Source organism: Hemitrygon akajei, chromosome 8 (assembly GCF_048418815.1).
Source record: "Hemitrygon akajei chromosome 8, sHemAka1.3, whole genome shotgun sequence".
NCBI classification, from domain to species: domain Eukaryota; kingdom Metazoa; phylum Chordata; class Chondrichthyes; order Myliobatiformes; family Dasyatidae; genus Hemitrygon; species Hemitrygon akajei.
In genome coordinates this window covers 69195906-69218966 of record NC_133131.1, presented here as the reverse complement: position 1 = coordinate 69218966, position 23061 = coordinate 69195906, and the positions used below count along the sequence as shown (strand labels likewise).

Genomic DNA, 23061 nt, shown 5'->3' with positions numbered 1-23061 from the left:
GGACGGTTGTCGATGATCCAGATGGGTGGAGGGGTTTTGGTCGGAGGACACAAGGGGCTGACGGAAACTGGTTTACTTGAGAGATGTGAAATGTAGGGTGGATGTGCATAGACTTCGGGAGTTTAAGCCAGATTGCTGTGGGATTGATGGTATTTTCGACCTTGAATGGTCCCATGAAGTGAGGGGAGAGTTTCCTAGGCTCGTTTCTGAGTGGGATGTCCTTGGATGAAAGCCACACCATCTGCCCAGGTTGATACTCAGGCGCTGGAGTCTGCTGTCAGTTGGCAGTTTTCTTATTGCGATTTGCTGGTCTGAGTAGGGCCGTGTGAGTCTCCTCACAAACCATAAGGCACCGATCGATTTGGTCCTGAACAGACGGCACCGCAATCTCCTCTTTTGCGTGGGGAACAGTGCGGGTTGGTACCCAAGGGAGCTCTTGAAGGGAGACCTCCCAATGGCAGAACTCACCAGAGAGTTGTGGGCGTATTCAGCTGACAGGAGGTGGTGACTCCAGGTCGATGGGTTGTTTGCTGTTACACAACGTAGTGTTGCCTCCAAGTCCTGGTTGACCTGTTTCGTCTGCCCGTTCGTCTGGGGGTGGAAGCCAGATGACAGGCTGGCTGATGCACCTAAGGCTTGACAGAAGGCCTTCCATACTTGCGAGACGAACTGGGGACCTCGATCGCAGACGATGTCCACAGGGATTCTGTGGAGGTGGAAGACTTGGCGGGCAAAGTGGTCTGTGGTTTCCTGAGCAGAAGGCAATTTTGGGAGGGCTACAAAGTGCACCGTCTTGGAGAACCAGTCTACCATGGTGAGGACAGTGGTGTTTCCACAGGAAGGGGGTAGACCGGTGATAAAGTCTAGGGCAATGTGTGACCAGGGATGACCAGGGACAGGTAGAGGACAAAGTAATCCCGCAGGTGGCCGATGGGAGGCTTTTTCCACGGGCGCAGACGGAACATGCAGAGACATAGGAACGGGTATCTGCCTCCTTGGAAGGCCACCAAAAGTGTCTGTTCAGGAGATCCAGGGTCTGATCACTCCCAGGGTGGCAGACGAACCCAGATGTGTGCCACTCGACTGTAGACCCTGATAAGTCAGTGGTAGAAGTTCACAAACCCCAGGAACTGCTGAAGTGCCATTCTTCCACTGCCCAGATCTTCTTGGGATCTGCCCTCACCTGCCCGCTATCAATGATATAGCCCAGGAAGCTGACCAAAGGGACGTGGAACTCACATTTTTCCGCCTTCACAAATAACTGGTTTTCCCACAGTCTGTGGAGGACTAGACGGACATGGTGAATGGGTTCCTGGGGGCTGCTAGAAAATATTAAGATAACATCAGGTAAACGAATTCGAAGCGGTTGATAGAGGTCCTCAGTACATCATAGATTAGGGCTTGAAAAACAGCGGGAGCATTGGTGAGGCCAAACGGCATGACTAAGTATTCAAAGTGGCCCGGAGCTGTATTAAAGGCCGTCTTCCACTCGTCCCCCTCCCTCATCCTGGCTAGGTGATATGCGTTACGAAGGTCCAACTTCGAGAAGATGGTGACTCTGTGAAGTGGTTCAAATGACGAATTGATGAGGGGTAGTGGGTACTTATTTTTAACTGTTATATTGTTGAGGCCCAGTAATCAAGGACTAAGTGACCCATCCTTCTTTTCTACAAAGAAGAAACTGGCACCTACCGGGAAGGATGAAGGTCTAATAATGCCCGCCGTGAGAGACTCGCTGATATATTTTTCCATAGCCTCCCTCTCCGGTCAGGATAGGTTATAAAGACTGATGGGTAGTGAGGCCCCGGGGAGGAGGTCGATGGAGGAGGGGAGGCAGGGTAAGAGTCTGTTGTTTGCGGAATACCTGTCCCAGGTCATGGTATTCTGTGGGGACTCTGGACAAGTTGAGGGGTTCCGGGGCAGGCAGGGTCGCTTTAGTCTCCCTGGGAGATGGGGCTGATTGCAGACAGTTGGCGTGGCAAAATGGGCTCCAGCTGGCTATCTTCCCGGTAGGCCAGTCGATGTGAGGATCGTGGCGGTTCAGCCATGGGTATCCTAGGACTACAGGGGCTTGAGGCATATGGATGAGATTGAACTGTACCTCCTCCTGATGGTTTCCAGAGAAAAACAAGGTCGGGGCAGTGTACTGTGGGTCACCTGAGCCAGCAGTTTTCCATCCAGTGCCCGGGCCTCCAGAGGGGTATTTAATGGCTCCTGAGGTATTCTGGCCTGGGAGGCTATGTCCTTGTCCAGCAGGTTGCCCTTGGCACCGGAATCCACCAAGGTGGGTAGGGACAGGGACTGTTGTTGATAATACACAGTAGCCAGGTGGGCAAAGTACTGGAGAGTTTAACATCGGTATCTGAGCGAAGGGCGCTGAGTAGGCTACGGTCAATTATGGATAACTCTGAACATCCTCTACATAGCACCATCCAGAGACAGAGAAGCAGTTTCAGCGACAGGTTACTATCGATGCAATGCTCCTCAGACAGGATGAAGAGGTCAATACTCCCCAATGCCATTAGGCTTTACAATTCAACCGCCAGGACTTAAGAACTTTTTAAAAGCTATTATTAATGCTTTTTGAGATAGTGATTTAGATGCATATCATATTCTTTCTAAGTTAAGTATTGTGTGTAATTAGTTTTGCTACAACAAGTGTATGGGACATTGGAAAAAAAGTTGAATTTCCCCATGGGGATGAATAAAGTATCTATCTATCTATCTATCTATCTATCTGGGTTTGGGTAACAGAAGGGAGTGTCGTCTGACTCACCAGAACAGCAGGAGCGGGAGCTCTGTGAGGAACGGAAGGGAGAGTGAGGTTAGGGCTGGTTGAAGATGGTAAGATGGGACGTGGACTGACCTGAGGAGCTAGTCTCTTCTCTCAGACACTCCCGAGGTTGATTATCTAGAGAGATCAGAGTCCAGACTGTCTGTGTCATTCCTCGCTGCCGGTTCATCTTTTATCTTATCTTATCTTATCTGAGAGGCCCTATTGGAACACCTCCCGTAGGGCCTTGACATTCCACCCTGAGTCAGCCGCTAAGGTTTGAAACTCCACTTCACTACACTCTGCGAACCCTGACAAAGAGTCAGCAAGCGCCTTGCGGCATCCTTACCACAAATGGGCTGTTTGAAGACCTTCCGCATTTCAGAGACACAGGAGGGGAAGGAGTCGGTTATCCCATATTGCGGTGGTCCATGCCAAGGCAACCGCTTGTTACAGCCCCATGACATACGCAATCTTTGATCTATCTGAAGTGTACGTACATGGCTGTAGCTCAAAGACCAAAGAGCATTGTAATAAGAAGGCCCAGCACCTCCCTAGGTCCCCAGCGTAGGGTTCCGGTTCGGGTACATACAGCTCTTGAGGGGATTGTGTTGTCGATCCCAGGGGCATAGCTATCCCTGGCTGTGCAGTTTGGTGAGTCGGGGTTCTTGGAGGGAACAGCATAAGAGAAGCAGACACCTGGTCCACTTGTTCACTGACCTTCCTCACATTCATGGATAGCATACGAAGGTTTTCCCTGACCGCCTTGAATCTTAGTCGTGGGTGCCCAGTAAGTAGCCCTGGCTGGCAAGGGCCTGTTGCACGGAGTCCATGACCGCTGGGTTCATTCTTGGCCAGTTCTTTCTGTTGCAAGGATGTGGCCCAGGTGCAGGACACAGGCACTGAGGCAGAGTCATCAGGCATTAGCACCACTGCAAACGGAGAACCGGTATCCAGGAGAGTCTTTATACAGAGACCAGGTTCACATAGAGAATCCGGGAGATGATGCAGAACTTAGACCAGTCCTAAATAACCATGAAACAAGGTTACGCACACAAGAGTTGACCAACAAACTGGCAGTTCCTTGTTGTGATTCCAGGGTTTTTATCCTGCATTTACTGATGGGAAGCAGGTGTGTGTAATTAGCTGAATTGGGAACGATTGGAAATCAGGCAAGGGGATTTAAGGCTCAATTAAAGAGGTAATGGGGAATTGCCAGACAGGACCATGTCAGGCAAATGTTCAGGGGATATTTGTGCACAGGTACGTTCCAATGAGACAGGGAAATTATGGTAGGGTACAGGAACTGTGGTGTACAAAGGCTGTAATAAATCTAGTCAAAAAGAAAAGCTTACAAAAGGTTCAGAGAGCTAGGTAATAGATAGATAGATAGATAGATACTTTATTCATCCCCATGGGGAAATTCAACATTTTTTCCAATGTCCCATACACTTATTGTAGCAAAACTAATTACATACAATACTTAACTCAGTAAAAATATGATATGCATCTAAAATCACCCTCTCAAAAAGCATTAATAATAGCTTTTAAAAAGTTCTTAAGTAGTTTACTTAAATACATTGAGTCCTAACCCCGGCACTTTAACATATCTTACTCCTGGCGGTTGAATTGTAAAGCCGAATGGCATTGGGGAGTATTGATCTCTTCATCCTGTCTGAGGAGCATTGCATCGATAGCAACCTGTTGCTGAAACTGCTTCTCTGTCTCTGGATGGTGCTATGTAGAGGATGTTAGAGATCTAGAAGATTCTAAGGCTAATAGAAAGGAGATTAAGAAGGAAATTAGGAGAACCAGAAGGGGACATGAGAAAGCCTTGGCGGGCAGGATTAAGGAAAACCCCAAGGCATTCTACAAGTATGTGAAGAGCAAGAGGATAAGATGTGAAAGAATAGGACCTATCAAGTGTGACAGTGGGAAAGTGCGTATGGAACCCAAGGAAATAGCAGGGATACTTAATGAATACTTTACTTCAGTATTCATTATGGAAAAGGATCTTGGTGATTGTAGTGATGACTTGCAGCAGATTGAAAAGCTTGAGCATGTAGCTATTAAGAAAGAGGATGTGCTGGAGCTTTTGGAAAGCATCAAGTTGGATAAGTTGCCAGGACCAGATGAGATGTACCCCAGGCTACTGTGGGAAGCAAGGGAGGAGATTGCTGAGCCTCTGGTGATGATCTTTGGATCATCAACGGGGATGGGGGAGGTGCTGGAGGATTGGAGGGTTGCAGATGTTGTTCCTTTATTCAAGAAAGGGAGTAGAGATAGCCCAGGCAATTATAGACCAGTGAGTCTTACCTCAGTGGTTGGTAAGTTGATGGAGAAGTTCCTGAGAGGCAGGATTTATGAACATTTGGAGAGGTATAATATGATTAGGAATAGTCAGCATGGCTTTGTCAAGGGCAGGTCGTGCCTTACGAGCCTGATTGAATTTTTTGAGGATATGACTAAACACATTGATGAAGGAAGAGCAGTAGATGTAGTGTATATGAATTTCAGCAAGGCATTTGACGAGGTACCCCATGCAAGGCTTATAGAGAAAGTAAGGAGGCATGTGATCAAAGGGGACATTGCTTTGTGGATCCAGAACTGCCTTGCCCACAGAAGGCAATGAGTGGTTGTAGATGGGTCATATTCTGCATGGAGATTGGTGACCAGTGGTGTGCCTCAGGGATCTGTTCTGGGACCCTTACACTTCGTGATTTTTATAAATGACCTGGATGAGAAAGTAGAGGGACTGGTTAGTAAGTTTGCTGATGACACAAAGATTGGGGGTGTTGTGAATAGTGTGGTGGGCTGTCAGAGGTTACAGTGGGACATTGATAGGATGCAGAACTGGGCTGAGAAGTGGCAGATGGAATTCAACCCAGATAAGTGTGAAATTGTTCATTTTGGTAAGTCAAATATGATGGCAGATGGTATTAATGGTAAGACTCTTGGCAGTGTGGAGGATCAGTGGGATCTTGGGGTCTGAGTCCACGGGACCCTCAAAGCTGCTGCGCAGGTTGACTCTGTGGTTTAGAAGCATATGGTGTTTCGGCCTTCATCAATTGTGGAATTGAATTTTGGAGCCGAGATGTAATGTTGCAGCTATATAGGACCCTGGTCAGACTCCACTTGGAGTACTGTGCTCGGTTCTGGTTGCCTCACTACAGGAAGGATGTGGAAGCCATAGAAAGGGTGCAGAGGAGATTTACAAGGTGTTGCCTGGATTGGGAGCATGCCTTATGAGAATAGGTTGAGTGAACTCGGCCTTTTCTCCTTGGATCAACAGAGGATGAGAGGTGACCTGATCGAGGTATGCAAGATAATGAGAGGCATTGATTGTGTGGATAGTCAGAGGCTTTTTCTCGGGGCTGAAATGGTTGCCACCAGAGGACACAGTTTTAAGATGCTGGGGGTAAGTTTTTTTACACAGAGAGTGGTGAGTGCATGGAATGTGCTGCCGGCAACGATGGTGAAGGCAGATATGGTAAGGTCTTTTAAGAGACTTTTGGATAGGTACATGGAGCTTAGAAAAATGGAGGGCTATAGGTAAGCCTAGTAATTTCTCAGGTAGGGACATGTTCGGTACAAATTTGTGGGCCGAAGGGCATGTAATGTGCTGCAGGTTTTCTATGGTTCTATGTTTCTATTCTCTGATTTGCAGCAGCATCTGAAACACATGCATTGGTTAACTGGCCAGGGGAAATCGTTTCCCAGTCTGCCGATGAATGTCTGAATCTAGGGGGAGCTGATGGGAACAAGGGGAGGAGTACTATTATCAGCAAGGGAGTTCAGGAGCCTGGAGACACACAGTCGGTATTCTGGGAACATTTTAATCCCTTCTGCCATCAGACTTCTGAATGGTCCATAAACCCATGAACATTATGTCACTACTCCTCTTTTGCATTATTTATTTCTGCATATTTATAACTTATGATAATCTTTATGGCTTGCACTGTACTGCTGCCACAAATCAACAACTTTCACGAGATGTCAGTGAAAATAAGCCTGACTGAGATACTGGAGCAGATTGAGTGTGACTGGGTGCTGATGGTTGGCATCTTGTCACAGCCGTTTCCTTGCTGTGTGCTGACATGCTGCCGCTTGACCTTTCTGACTGTAACGCACTGTGGAAGGGGATCCCAACCTTTGCTGTGCCATAGACCAACACCGTCAAGCAAGGGGTCCGTGGACCCCAGATTGGGAACGCTTGTTCTCTAGTGATTGGACATCAAGGTTGACATTGTAAGAGCCAGAAAAATAAGGCACACCTACCTCAAAGAGCAACGTAGAGTTTGAAGGGACTTCAGGTGGGCTTCCAGCAGTCCCATAGGCATAGTTTGGCTTACAGATCAACTGACAGATCTCCCCCTTCTTCATTGAAGCCACTCCCAGGTCCCATGCTTTTAACACTTGGCCTATAAAAGGAAATATACGTTTCTGCAGGTACAGTATTTAAAAATATCAGAGCAATGGGCTCACTTCTCCGGCAAGAGAGAAAGCCAAGTAATTTAGAGAAAGGGAAAAGTGGTTGCTGGGGGTAATTGTTCAAATCTGAGGTGCACTGCAGTTTCTTCTCCCCGAGGGTGATGAAATTTAGGATTCTCTGCCTTGAAGGGTTGTGGAGACCGTATCATCGAGGCCACATTTTGGTGTGAGTCTCAGGGTTTGCTGGATCTTGGTGGCCAGTGGTAATATTCACTTCTTGTTTAATACTTTATTTAAGGGGAAGGAGAAGGTAACATTTAAAAAAATAAATATTTATTAAGATACAGCACAAAGCAGGCCCTTCTGGCCCTTCGAGCCACGCTGCCCAGCAACCCCCGATTTAACCCTAGCCTAATCGGAGGACAGTTTACAATGACCAGTTAACCTACTAACTGATACTTCTTTGGAATGTGGGAGGAAACCGGAGCACCCAGAGGAAACCCACGCGGTTACGGGGGAACACATAAACTCCTTACAGACCGTGGCGGGAATTGAACCCAGGTCAGTGGTACTGTAAAGCATTGTGCTCAACACTATGCTACTGTGCCACCATTAAATATAAGAGAACTGGCACATAAGAGGAGATGAGGACTGGGGAGGATCTGCCACGATCATGTTAGATGGTGGGACAGGTTTGGGGATTTGAAGGGGTTGGGGATTGATTGACCCATCCCTCCATTTGTGCTCTAAGCATCAAATTGGCCGAGACTTTAAAAGATTCTGAGAGGCCCTCATAACCATCTAAAATTAGCTGCCAGAACCAATCAGCAATTCATGTGAAAATTCATCCCCAGAGGATGTCTTGAATACGAACTCCTGATCACAAACAACGTTTGAAGCAGCTAACACAGAGGCATTTACTGGGTCGCTAACGGCAAGAAGTAACCGGAACGTATGCTGATAGGGTGAACTGGAATTTGACAGGGGTGGACTTTGATGTCAATTACTGAAAGACAATTATTTCCCAACATGAAGTAAAACCTAAATAAACTGCAGATGGAGGAATGTCAAATGAAAAAGACAATATTGGAAACACTCAGGCAACACACACACACAGAGCTGGAGGAGCTCAGCAGGCCAGGCAGCATCAACAGAAAAAAGTACCGCTGACATTTCGGGCCAAGACCCTTCGGTAGGACTGCTGAGAAAAAGATGAGGAGTAGATTTAAAAGGTGGGGGGAGCGGAGGGAGAATCACAAGGTGATAGGTGAAACTAGAAGGGGGAGGGATGAAACAAAGAGCTGGGAAGTTGATTGGTGAAAGAGATACAGGGCTGGAGAAAGGGAACTCCAATAAGAGAAGGCCATGGAAGAAAATTAAGGGAGGAGGACCACCAGAGGGAGGTGGTAGGCAGGTGAGGAGATGAGGTGAGAGAGGAAAGCAAGAGAGGGGTGGGGGCATTACCAGAAGTTCCATCAGGTTGGAGGCTACCCAGATGGCATATAGAGTGTTGTTCCTCCAAACTGAGTGTGACCTCAACATGACAGTGGAGGAGGGCATGGATAGACATATTGGAATGTGAATATCTGTTTTTATTTCACATTTTCCCTCAGCAATTAGTTAAAGGGAACATTGGTCAGAATCCCAGTGACAAGCAGTTAGCCCAATTCTCCGCCCCAGCCTTGAACATAACTTTTGGTTGAGAATGAAACATAAGAAGGCCTCTCCTTTATTTTCCTTTACAATGTTGCTCCATGTTCTTCAACAGGTCTTTCCAAGCTAACATTTTCAAGAACATTCCTCAGAGAAATAAACTGTCAAGAATAATCTTGTCCTTTTATTGAAAAATAGCAGTCTCTTAACTATTATTTACGTAAGTGGTCAAACACACAACTCTTAAATCAGCTATGTGTCTTGAAGGAGCATCCCTTGCCTGAGGTAAAATGTTGTGGGTTCAAGTCTCACTCGGGGATCATGCATGTTATCTGGGGAATACTGTCAGTTGAACTGAACACTACTCTATCATCCAGGAATAGAGGAGGGAGGGTCTTTGATGAAGAGGATGGAGATAGCTAAAACTCTGCCCTGAAGTACTCCCAAACCAATGTTCTGAGGTTGAAGTGACTTTCCCCCATAAATGCAACCATCTTCCTTTGTGCAATGCAAAAAGCAAATAAAGTAAGAGTTTTTGTCAAGATTCCCATGGACTTTAATACTTACTGACCTGATATCAAATTTTAGATATCAAGTCTTACAAGGATGTGGTTCCAATGGCAAGCAAATAGGGTTCATGAAGATGGGCATGGTGGGCCCAGGTTCTGCGCTTGCTACTCTATAACCTCTGGTTTTCTAACAACCAGTCTCACCTCATCAACTTCATAATTCAGGCCCTTGCTTCATGCTTTGACCAGGTTGTGATGAGGTCAGGAGCTGAATGTTCCCTGTGGAATCCAAATCGAGCACCAGTGAATTGGTAATTTTAATGCCATTATTGGTAATCTCCTCTTTTGCGGTATTACTGATGACACTATATTATTTTACTTGTTTGTGTACCATTGGGAGAGGAGTGCTGGCTATTGTCCAGAATGGAATTTCTTTCTCTGTGCTTTGTGGTCAGGAGAAACATTCCACATTCTTGTTTTTTTGTATGTGGGCTCCCTGATTACAAGGGCAGCATTTTCTGGACTGAATCTTTTGGTCTACAGAACTATAACCAGGGATTTGTTTAAAGTTCAAAGTAAATTTATTATTAAAGTACATACATGTCTCCACAAGACCATAAGATATAGGAGCACATTGGACCATTGGGCCCATCGAGTCTGCTCAGCCATTTCATGATGGCTGATTCAATTTTCCTCTCAGTCCCAATCTCCTGCCTTCTCCCAGTATCACGTCATGCCCTGACCCATCAAGAATCTATCAACCTTTGCCTCAAATGTACATAATGACTTGGCTTCTGCAGCTGTCTGTGGTGAAGAATTCCACAGATTCATCAATCTAAAGAAGTTGCTCCTCATCTCTGTTCTAAAAGGAGGCTCCTCTATTCTGAGGCTGTGTCCCCTGGTCTTAGACTCTTCCACCAAAGGAAACATTCTCTCCACATCCACTCTATCAAAGCCTTTCATCATTCGTAAGGTTTCAATGAGCCCTCATTCTTCTGAATTCCGGTGAATACAAGCACAGACCCATCAGACACTCTTCATGTGACAAGCCATTCAATCCTGGAATCATTTTCGTGAGCCTCCTTTAAACCCTCTCCAATTTCAGCACATCCTTTCTAAGATAAGGGGCCCAAAACTGCTCACAATACTCCAAGTGAGGCCTCACCAGAGCTTTATAAAGTCTCAACATTCCATCCTTACTTTTATATTCTAGACCTCTTGAAATGAATACTAACATTGCATTTGCCTTCCTCACTCCAGACATGACCTGCAGCCAACCAGAAAAGTCTCCCTTTGTTCCCAGTCTTTGCCTCCTGCCAATCAGCCACTGCTTTATCCATGCTAGTATCTTTCCTGTAATACCATGGGCTCATACTTGTTAAGCAGTCTTGTGGCACCTTGTCAAAGGCCTTCTGAAAATCCAAGTACACAACACCAACTGATTTTTCTTTGTCTATCCTGCTTGTTATTTCTTCAAAGAATTCCAACAGATTTGTCAGGCAAGATTTTCCCTTCAGGAAACCATGTTGACTACCACTTATTTTTCAAGTGCCTCCAAGTACCCAGAGACCTCATCCTTAATAAACAACTCCAACATCCTCCCAACCACTGAGGTCCGACAAAGAAGAAAAGTTTCCTTTCTTCTGCATCTCTCCCTTCTTGAAGAGTCAGGTGACATTTGCAATCTTCCAGTCTTCAGGAACCATTCCAGAATCTAGTGATTCTTGAAAGATCATTACTAATGCCTCCGCAGTCTCTTCAGACACTCTTTCAGAACCCTGGGATGTACACCATCTGGTCCAGATGATTTATCTACCTTCAGACCTTTGAGTTTCCCAAGAAATTTCTTTCTATTAATGGTAACTTCATGCACTTCATGCCACCTGAAACCTGGAATTTTCACATATTGCCAGCTTCTTCCACAGAGAGACTGATGCAAAATACTTATTCATTTCATCCGCTGTTTCCTTGTCCCCCATTACTACCTCCCCAGCATTGTTTTCCAGTGGTCCGATACCCACTCCCAATTCTCTTTTACACTTCATGTATCGGAAGAAACTTTTGGTATCCTCTTTAATATTATTGGCTAACTTACTTTCATATTCCATCTATATCTTCTTAATGAATTTTTTAGTTGCTTTCTGGTGGCTTTTAAAAGCTTTCCAATCCTTCAACTTTCCATTATTTTTTGCTCTATTATAGGCCTTCTCTTTGGCTGTTATGTTGGATTTGACTTCTCTTGTTAGCCACAGTCATATCATCTTTCCTTTAGAATACTTCCTTCTTCCTCTTTGGGATGTAGATATCCTGTGCCTTCTGAATTGCTTCCAGAATTTCCAGCCATTCCTGCTCTGTCATCACCCCTGCCAGCGTTCTTTTTGAATCAATTCTCTCTAATTACTCTGTAATTCCTTTTCCTTCACTGTAATATTGATACATCTGACTTTAGCATCTCCTTCTCAAATTTAAGTGTAAATTCGATCATATTATGATCACTGGCCATAAGGGTTCTTTTACCTTAAGATTTCTAATCAATTCTAGTTCATTACACAATACCCAATCCAGAATAGCTGATCCCCTAGTGGACTCAACCACGAGCTGCTCTAAAAAGCAGTCTTGCAGGCACTCTAGAAATTCTCCCTCCTGGAGTTGGAAACCAACCTGCATGTACTTGTGCATATAACAATAACCTTGACTTTGAGAATGCTGGGTCTTAAACTAGAAAGAGATTGAGATCACTGGCTTGTTCCAATATTTGGCTGTATGCAAAATAATGGAAAACAATTTGCTTAAATAAATATTTACCCTCCTTTTCCATGACCAATCCCCTATGTGACTTGACATCCAGAAAGTTTGAAATTTGTGTATCCATTTTTGCTCTGAGCAACTTTTGAACGCCTTCCACTTTTCTGATGAAGAGTTACCTTTAAGTAGAAATTTCTAAGTGATTCTCACTAAGTTACAAAATCAGCTTCACAAAGCTGGTCTTTCCACCAATGGGAACTCTTATTCCTACTCAATCCTTGTCCTTCTTCATATTCTGTCAAATCTGGGAGAACACTGTTGTGTGTTTAAAATTTGAGTAATATTGTATATATTGTTTGATTGAGCATTCTTTGTTGTTTAAATAATTTATTATGCATTTTATGTAAAAATAAGTGAATTGCATGTGTCAAGATGCTACCACATGTTATGTACACCCCTCACTTGAAGTAAAAATGAAACTGGACATGAGTTGTTTCCTGTCTCTCGTGTTTTCCATTCAATTAGGTTTTGTGTTTTGGAGTTATGAAACATAACAATCAGTATCACTGAAACCCTTGTGACATGCTGGCAAGGTAAAAGATTTCCTGAATTCATTTTAAGAATTTGCACCTCACATATTGTTAAACGGATCCTATTCCAGTCACTGTCCGAGGAATTTGGAATATACAGTTGTTATACCATTTTCTGCAATTCTCACAAGTTTGCCTGCTTGTCTGCTCTTGTTTTTCTTCATTTACTGGTTTTGTAGTTCTTTCTCAAATGTGTGATTGGTCCTTTTCTGTTGCTAAATTCAGCCAGAATGACCCTGGTCATACTCTTCTTTCACAAACATAATTGTTTCCTTGTCCAACGTTATAACTCTTTCCTGTTTTGTTTTTAACACACCCCAACCCATTTAAAAGCTATGCCAAAAAGTTGAGTTGAATTTCTACCAATTATTTTTAAGTCATGATTTAATAATAATGGAGTCATATTTCCATATGTCTATCTCTACCCTCAGCTCACCAGGTTCTTTATAACACTCCTTGTTTTAACATTTACGAAGTCCTTGCTTTCCAATCTTTGTCATAGCCATAGAGTCATAGAACACTACAGCACAGAAAAAGTAAAATCCAATTCAAAGTTACCTCTCATAATTTTGTATATCAAATCTCCCCTCATTCTCCTATGCTCCTGGAATAAAGTACTAGCCTATTCATACTTTCCCTATAACTCAGATCCTCGAGTCCCAGCAATATCCCTGTAAGTCTTCTCTGTGCTGTTTCAAGTTTATTTATATCTTTCCTGTAGGTAGACGATCAGAATACTCCAAACCAGACCCCTTCAATGTCTTATACAACTTCAACATAACATGCCAACTCCTGTACTCAATACTTTGATTTACGAAGGCTAAGGTGCCAAAAGCTCTCTTTACGAACCTTCCTACCTGTGACACAACTCTCGAGGAATTATGGATCTGCATTTGCAGATCTCTCTGTTCTACCACACTCCTCAGTATCCTACCATTTGCCACACAAATCCTCCCCTGGTTGGTCCTCCCAAAGTACAATAACTCACACTTGTCTGCATTAAATTCCATCTGCTACTTTTCAAGCTGGTTCCGATCCCGCTGCGAGCTTTGGTAACCTTCCTTGCTGTCTACTACCCCTACGCCCCCAGCTTCTTGTAATCTTCTGCCTTCTAAACTCAGCTAAATCTGCCCCAGATTTCCAGCTTCGCTCCCTTCCTTCTGAACCACTGTTGTGGCTGACAGAGCCCATTACAACTCGTCCTGACAACAATGCAGGATTGTAGTAACTGGAAGAGTAACAGGGAGGGGCAATGGCAAGAAAAGTTTCTCCTTTCTCTAACAGAAAGGTGTTGTGTAAGAACACAACAAAAATTACCTTGCTAAAGATAATTTCTAACTTACTAAATGATTGACATGGTTAATGTACTAATTGTAGATGTTTAGCCGGAGACTGAAAAGAAGCAAGTGTAAGCCCTGCTTGGCTAGAAAAGACCTCCCTCCCACTGTGTTGGAAAGTGGGGGGAACAGTTAGTCTTTGATGTACTGTAGACTATGGTCTCTCTTTGGGGTTTTTCTGCTGCTTGTTAGTGAGAGAGACAGAGAGAGAGAGAGACTGTGGGGGGAACAGTTAGTCTTTGATGTACTGTAGACTATGGTCTCTCTTTGGGGTTTTTCTGCTGCTTGTTAGTGAGAGAGACAGAGAGAGAGAGAGACTGTGGGGGGAACAGTTAGTCTTTGATGTACTGTAGACTATGGTCTCTCTTTGGGATTTCTGCTGCTTGTAAGGTGGGCGGTGGGAATGCTGATTCTTTATGCGAGGGGGAGGGTTGATGCTGCTTGTGTATGGGAGGGGGCAGGGGATGGGAGTTCTGACAAGTTTTCTATCATTCATTCTGAAGGTTTTCTTCTGTTTTGTGGATGTCTGTGGAGAGTAAGAATTTCAGGTTGTATTCTGTATACATTCTCTGATATTAAATGGAATCGCTGATACATTGAACCATTGAACTAGATGCTAGACGAAAATTCGAGTTGAGCTGACGATTAAGTGCTGAACGTTAATTCAGGTGCTCTTTATATACTAAAATCCTGGAGCCAACAAATGGCCACCATTTAGCAGGATGGGCCTCAATCTTTAAAGATGCTGCACCAGCTCTCCATATTCCGGAGAGTATACCCTGGAGACTCATGTGGTTGGGTGTGTGTCACAACAGGACCCCTACCCTATGGCCAACTTGTGATGACCCTGGCTGCTCAAGGAGATGATGATGGTCATCATGGATGAGGGCCAGACCCAAGATGTCCCTTTCAGGAACCCAGCACCATTGCTCAGGCCCAAATCCCTCCCTGTCCACTAGAAAGTGTCAAACTCCCCGAACTGTTCGTGAATCAAGAATTCTCTTTAAGGTGAAGACCTGTTCCCCATCGACAAACCTGGGTGGTTGTGGAAGAGATGGTTGTGAGACTGAAGGACTGGTGCTTACAGGTTTTAATTGGGAAATGTGGAAGGTGGAATTGATCTTGTGAATCTTGGGGAGCTGCAACGGGTAAGTAACTGGGTTTACTTTCTCCAATAACTTGGGCACCAACTTCCTAGACTCCACCTGAGTAGACAGCCAGACCCGTTGCCCAGGCTGCAAAACTGGTCCTTGTCTTCTCTTGCAGTTAGTCTTCATTTCAGCCTTCCGGGTAGAGGCCAACAAAACCTCCCTTGCCTTAGTCCATTTTTCCCAGCGGCTTCAGATGAGATCTTGGGCCATAGGAACCCCAACCTCGGTTTCCTGCTCAGGGGAGAGTGGTGGAGAATACCCACACTGGCACTTGAATGGGAACATCCGATGGGCAGAATGCTGTAGAGTGCTGTCGGTGACAAATGGTCGCACCACTCATCTGGCTTTTCAGAGGCCAGGCATCTTAGGGTTTGTTCCATGTTCTGGTTGACCCGCTCTATCTGGCCTCTGGACTGCGGGTGAAACCCAGAGGAAAGACTTGCTGTTGCCCCAGTCAGCGTACAGAATGCCCTCCAAAAATGACATGAATTGAGGACTGAAATCTGACACAATGTCCACTGGAAGTCTGTGGACCCTGAAGACCTGGAGCAGGGCAATCTCGGCTGTCTCCATGACAGATGAAAGTTTGTCCAAGGCAATGAATTTACAGGCCTTTGAAAATTGATCTACTGTTACCACCATGACAGGAAGGCGAAGACCCGTGACAAATTCCATGGAGATGTGTGCCAGTGGTCTTTTCGGAATAGGTAGAGGGTGAAGGAGCCCTTGAGGTTGGGTGCGGGTCTCATTGTCCTGGGTGCTCACCTCACACGCCTGCACACATTGTTGGACTGCTCTCACCATTCCTCAGACCCGACAGAACTTAGTGCGAGCTGATGACCCAGAGGACCGTTCCTGGGAGCCTCCCGTTGCCAGTGTAGTGAGGCCACCCGCACCAGCACTGCGCCACAGCCCAGCCCAGCCATCGGGAAATGCTGAGCGAGGGAAGCGCTGCTCGAGACCTCCAGCAGAATACCTCCATTTTCGCCCCTCCGGGTGGGCTGTTTGGGTGAGGAGCAAGGCTTCTACGTGGACTGCGTGGTGGGGAGCATCAGATGCCGTGCGTTGGTGGACACGGGGTCGACCGTCACTATCATCCATCTCGATGTTCTCCCCAAGACGGACCAGCCGGCTCGCCTGGGTGGACAACGCCGGCAGTCCAGCTGACTACAGTCACCGGTGACTGTGCAGCGATACGGGGGAAGAGGGGACTGTGTATCACAGTGCCGAGAAACACAGTGGAGATTGGGGGGTGGCTAGCTGGCATCCGGGAGTCCTGCATCACTGGCCTGGAGCTGCAGTCCCACCGGGGGCCCCGTGTGGAAGCGCTGGGGGCAAAATGTTCTACCTTGGTGCTGAAGCCATGGCTCTTGGGCAGGGCAGCTCCGGGAAGTGGACCAGGCAGGGACTACCACCAGACACCCCAGAGTGGCCCAACACACCCCTGTGATCAGCAACCGCATCGGCACAGTGCGACGACGTTGGCAGAACTACCGCAGTGCCCTCCAGCGAGATCCTGCAGACATGCGAGAGCCGTGACAGCGGGGCAGCGAGGGCCGGCGTGGGCCAGCACCTTGACATCACGCAGCCAGGGACGAATACTGCAGATGCACGGCGCTGGTCCAACACCACATTAACACCGGGGATGCCCAGACCATCACCTGGCCCTCGCTAAATGCCGGTAGCAGAGCAGCGGATTGACGTGATGGTAGCGGCTGGCATCAGTGAGCCCTCCGACAGCCCAATGGCAGCCCAGCAGTGTCGGTCAGGAAGAAAGATGGGTTGTGGTGGCGGTTTTGCGTAGACTACCATGTCTCATGTCATAGGCGACCATGGTCCTTCCATGATCGTGATTGTTCTTGACCAATCTTTCTACAGAAGTGGTTTGTCATTGCCTTCATGTGGGCAGTGCTCTTTGAGTACAGTGTGAAGCAGCAGTGACCAGCGACTGTGAGATGTAACACAGGCAGACAGCAGCCGGGAAGGATCCCATAGAAGCTGGGTGTCAGCGCAACTCAAATGTTCATGAGCAGAAATGAATTGCCCCCACGGCTCAGTGGGCAGGGGCTCCCTGAGAGGAACCATGTTGAGTGTGTCACAGCTCCTCTTGCTGACATCAACACGGCCACCCAACTGCAGCTCTCACAGGGAGCAACTCCACTCCGCCAGTCAGCACGCTTACAGGGAGGGTTTCTGTAAGAAAGCAGCATCCAAATTCAAGGACCCCCTACCTTCCAAATTCAAGGACCCCCTACCATCCAAATTCAAGGACCCCCTACCATCCAGCCCATACTTTCTTCTTACTACTACCACCTGTTACGTACCCCGTAACTGGGTCACTTACCAGCAAAGATAGAGAGGTCCGTTGAAGTCTGATGGTACTATCTTTAACAGTATTTATTGGTAAAAATACACAAAAATAATATCAATGCAAACATACAGATAATATACTTCGTCAATACTAAATCTAAAAGCGCGGGTATAATAATAATCAATAAGAAATAGCTCTATCGTTGTCTAGGGGATAATGTATTGTCTGATGGAAATATAAAAGTCACTCAAGTTCATGCAGGCTGCAGCCTTTGGTTGGAGTCAAGAGAGAGATTTTTGAACTTGCCAGCATTTCCTTTTTATGATGTCGATCCTTCGAAATTTCATTGGTGGTGGTTTCTTCTTAGCTAAACCGTCTTCCGTGGTAAGGCCCCCAATCCCGGCAAAGGGAAAGGACACACGCGAGCCTCCCACCGGCTGTCGCTACCAAACGCTGTCATGGGACTTCCAGCATCTCTCCTGGTGCGTCTAAAGGGGTTGTTCCTCAGACCCTCTTTTATCCTTACTCACGGGGTCTCAGATGTCAATCAGGTTGGGATGATGCAATCCCTCAACCAGCCCTCTCTAACCATTCCCTGAGGGCTTCCATGAATAGTACAGTACTCAATACACAATTCCGTCTCCAAGAGACAATGGCCGTTATCCGTGGCTTTGTATCGCGGAGGCCAGGACACATTCCAAACGTCTCTCTCTCATTTCCTGGGTCTCCTGACCTGAATTAATAGCAATCTTGCGATTCTCAAAAAGGAGGGGGCTACTTTGTACCCTTCAGCCCCACAGAGTTGGGGCACAGGCGTAACACCCCCTTTCTTCAACGCGTTTTTACCATCGGTAAAAACAAAGTAATACAGAGTCTTACAGGATTTTAGAATCTAACACAATACAAAAGTTTTTTTTTTTCACTACAGAGTAATACAGTGAAACATTCAATTCAGCATCTAAACAGTTAACGATTACATTGTCACTTCCTTTAATATCTTAACATCTTGTACCTTACTAAAGTCTTGTAGCATCAGACTTCAATTTAATAACTACCTATTTTTATTTCTTTCCTTCAGCAAACAAAAACTAAAGAGTTGTGATCTTAGCTTACGTGTATACTACAAAAGTTCATGCAAATACGAATCTTTATGTTACTTTCAAACTTAACAGTCAGTCTTCCATGGGGGTTGTCTTTATTATTCACATGCTTTGTCGAAATCCCTTAAAACCGGCTTCTGCTATTTAAAAATGGCGTCCCATTAACCCTCGCCTCTTTTCCAGTTAACTTCCATGTGGTGAGCTTGTGCACCCTGGCGAAATAGGCTTTCGCCCGCTCCTTTCATAGGAGTTATTTTATCAACAATGTGTTCCAAACTTAGACCATTTTCCGAATTTCCACACAATTCTTTAATTTTATGCAAGTTGCTAGTTTTCTCTTTAGGACCCTTCAGGCTATTAGTTCTCAATGCCAGCGATCCCTCTTTGTTCAAACAGCATTTCGAATTCTGCGGTTTCACACTACACTCTGGAATAACAATAGCGTGTGGGGCCCCTTTACCTTCCAACTCAACCTGTAATTGATTCACAGGCACCGCGGTACCAAGCCATTGTCTCTGCAGCCTGGTTGCTGCTTCTGACATCAATCCAGACTTTAAATTTTCTTCATTCAATTTGGAAACTACACTTTTCCCTTTTCCTTCAATCATAATATTCACCTCACCACCTTTTATCTCCTCACTAACTTTTAACACACCTTCGAGCACAATCAACTGGGAACTCTCACTTCCCACTATTACCAAGGTTAACCCTTTCTTCACTGAACCAAGTCCATCTGACCCACAAGGACTGCATTCCTTTTCAACTGAATCAAATACCTCAGACTTTTTCTGAGCTCCATTACTAGGTTCAGTACCACGTGCATCCACATCTTGAACACACTCAAATGGGACATTTGCCTCTTCCAGGCTTTCAATACCCGTACCCTTTTCAAATTCCAAATTCCCTTGCTCCTCCCAGCTACTCTCTGGGCAACTCTGGGTAAACTCAACCTCAATCCTGCGGGCTGAAACAACCTCATCTGCCAGCCCAGCAGACTTCTTCAAGGTAATGGCATCCTTTTCATCTAGGACTGCCCTCATTTCATTATCGGGAACACCTTTAGAATTTTCAACTTCTTCAAACAGTTCTGCCAAACCAGACAGATCATCCATGTCTAATTCTGGACCTTTTAACAGCTTTATCTGTTTCTCATCTTTATTTCGTGCCTCTAAAACTTTTCTCCTCACTAAGGGCAGGTCTACCTCCTCTCCCTTACTCTCTTTCACTTTACTACTCTTCGTTTTACCACCCTCTAAACCCTCGTGGTACAGGGTTGGTAAAAACGTCTCGGCCAAATCGATACTGGCCGGATTTAAACTGCTCTCGTTCTCAGCTGCCTTTCTCGACATGCTGCGAGTGATCGCGCATGCGGGATAGATCTTGGAATCTAGGGGCGGGACCTCCACCGGCTGTCTCATCAGCTTCATTGCTGACCAAACCTTACCACCGGCTAAATCATTACCCAGAAGGACATCCGCGTCAGTTCTCGGGAATTCTGATCGCACCCCCATTTCAACTGGTCCAGATACCAGCTCACAATTCATAATGATCCTATGCAAGGGCACCGTTTCTGTCCCTTTTCCTATTCCTTTCAAAGCTACCATTCCCGTCTTGCGACCAAAATCCAGTACCTTACTGCTAATCAATGACAGTTCAGCTCCCGTGTCTCTCCAGATCCGCACAGGAACTGGTGGGTCTCCCTCTCTCACAGACACAGTTCCGTTTGACATACAAGTCTCAGACCCTTCTCGTACTCTTGTCTACCCGGGGTTCTCTTGTCGATTTACTGATCACCACGGCACATCCTATAGGGACTGCTGCTTTCCCTTTTCCTGTCTCTTTCCTCGGAGCAAAGCACCGAGATGCAATATGTCCCCCCTTTCCACAATTAAAACAGGTCAAGCCCGGAACTCTCCTGCCGTCTTGCCTCTCCTTCTCAATCTTACCACAAGCTCCCGGCGGGACCTCTGCCTCAGCCGACGGGCTTTCTCTATCGTTCCCACGGTCTCTCTGGTAACTTTTATTCGAGGAAAACTTTGTCTTGTGGGTTAGGGCATATTCATCTGCGAACCTAGCAAATTCGGAGATGGACTTATTTGGCTTCTCATTCAAATACATCCGGATATCCTCCGAAACACAACCTTTAAATTTCTCAATCATAATTAACTCCCTGAGACGCCAAAAATCCTCTTCCACTGTTTCTGCTGTACACCAATGATCCAAGAGCACACCCTTCTCATAGGCAAACTTGGTATACGTCTGATTCCACCCTTTCTTTAAATTTCTGAACTTTTGTCTATACGCTTCAGGTACCAATTCATAGGACTGGAGAATTGCCTCCTTTACTTTGGCATAACTCTCCGCCTCTTCCTCCTCCATGGACAATGCCGCAAATGCCCGTTGTGCCTTCCCTTTTAACACACTTTGTAACAACGCCACCCACTGATCTTTGGGCCACTTCTGATTCACTGCCACCTTTTCAAAAAGCATGAAATAACTATCAACATCCGTCTCCTCGAACGGAGGTACTACCCTCAACTCCCGACTAACATTATACCGCTCCTCTTGGTCTGACCCTTGAGCTCTTCACTCTTGCCTTAACTTCTCCATATCCAAATCACGTTGCCTCTGTTTCTTTGCCTCCCTCTCCTTCTCGGCTCTTTCCTTTTCTTTCTCCGCTCTCTCCCTCTCTTTTTCAGCTGCTTCCAGCTGCTTTAACTGAATTTCATGCTCCTTTTGTTTCTCAGCTCTGTCCTGCTCCAACTCCTTTAGCTGGAGCGCATGCTCCCATTGCTTTTTGGCTCTTTGCTGCTCTTTTTCCTTTTCAGCTGCTTCCAGCTGCTTTAATTTAATTTCATGTTCCAACCTTAATTTCTCCAACTCTAACTGAGCCGTCCCACTAGCTGGTGCCTTTTCAGGGATATTTTCCAATACCTCAGCTGAAAACACATCCTTCACAATATAATACTGAGTTATGGCCCTCCGCACCTCCCGCTTTTTCATCGACAACCTCACCTCTGCGAGGCTTAGTCTTTTCGCACTATTTATTAATTCTGACTTGTTGGCCGCCTCTAGCGCCTCCAGAGTCGGGTTTTCTATAAATTCATCCATGTCCATCTTTGCTGGTTTCCCGTCTGGCTACCCGTGTAACCAGATCCAAGTTTGGACTTACAAGCCCGATTCACTGGCTCCCCAATTTGGTATCAAATCCCGAGACGAGAACCCCAAGTTGTTACGTACCCCATAACTGGGTCACTTACCAGCAAAGATAGAGAGGTCCGTTGAAGTCTGATGGTACTATCTTTAACAGTATTTATTGATAAAAATACACAAAATTAATATCAATGCAAACATACAGATAATATACGTCGTCAATACTAAATCTAAAAGCGTGGGTATAATAATAATCAATAAGAAATAGCTCTATCGTTGTCTAGGGGATAATGTATTGTCCGATGGAAATATAAAAGTCACTCAAGTTCATGCAGGCTGCAGCCTTTGGTTGGAGTCAAGAGAGAGATTTTTTAACTTGCCAGCGTTTCCTTTTTATGATGTCGATCCTTCGAAATTTCGTTGGTGGTGGTTTCTTCTTAGCTAAACCGTCTTCCGTGGTAAGGCCCCCAATCCCGGCAAAGGGGAAGGACGCACGCGAGCCTCCCACCGGCTGTCGCTACCAAACGCTGTCACGGGACTTCCAGTGTCTCTCCTGGTGCGTCTAAAGGGGTTGTTCCCCAGACCCTCTTTTATCCTTACTCACGGGGTCTCAGATGTCAATCAGGTTGGGATGATGTAATCCCTCAACCAGCCCCCTCTGATCATCCCCTGAGGACTTCAATGAATAGTACAGTACTCAATACACAATTCCGTCTCCAAGAGACAATGGCCGTTATCCGTGGCTTTGTATCGCGGAGGCCAGGGCACATTCCAAACGTCTCTCTCTCATTTCCTGGGTCTCCTGACCTGAATTAATAGCGATCTTGCAATTCTCAAAAAGGAGGGGGCTACTTTGTACCCTTCGTCCCCTCAGAGTTGGGGCACAGTCGTAACACACCGAACAGGAAGTGTAGGAGCCTTAAGTCCTATACCACCAGTTTCTGGAACAGTTATTTCCCTACAGCCATCGGGCTCCTAGACTGGAGTGGATACCTTCACTCAGCACAACTCCAAACTGATTCCATAACCTATGGACTCACTTCTAAGGGCTCCACGGCTCACATTCTCGATATTACTTCTTTACTTGCACCACTTGTCTTCTTTTCAACATTGGTCGTTGGTGATGCGTGTCTTATTTCCTTGTAAATGCTTACAGGGAAATGAATCTCAGGTGGTAGACGGTACTTTGATAATAATTTTACTTTGATGTTGACTTCATTGATTGTTACAGGAGTTGATGTTGGGAATGGTGAGGGTGGAGTGTGTGGGACAGGTGACAGAGAAGGAGTGCCCAGTTTGGGGGGAGGC

The 23061-nt window shown here is 45.9% G+C and overlaps 1 protein-coding gene across 1 annotated transcript in view; it reads right to left on the bottom strand.

The window, feature by feature from the left end:
• LOC140731960 (peptidyl-prolyl cis-trans isomerase FKBP5-like) overlaps positions 1–23061 on the bottom strand; it is a 266947-nt gene that overhangs the window by 83316 nt on the left and 160570 nt on the right. Inside the window, exon 3 of the mRNA XM_073053970.1 lies at positions 7052–7194. Coding sequence (XP_072910071.1) covers positions 7052–7194 — 143 coding nt within the window. The remainder of the gene's footprint in view (positions 1–7051; positions 7195–23061) is intronic.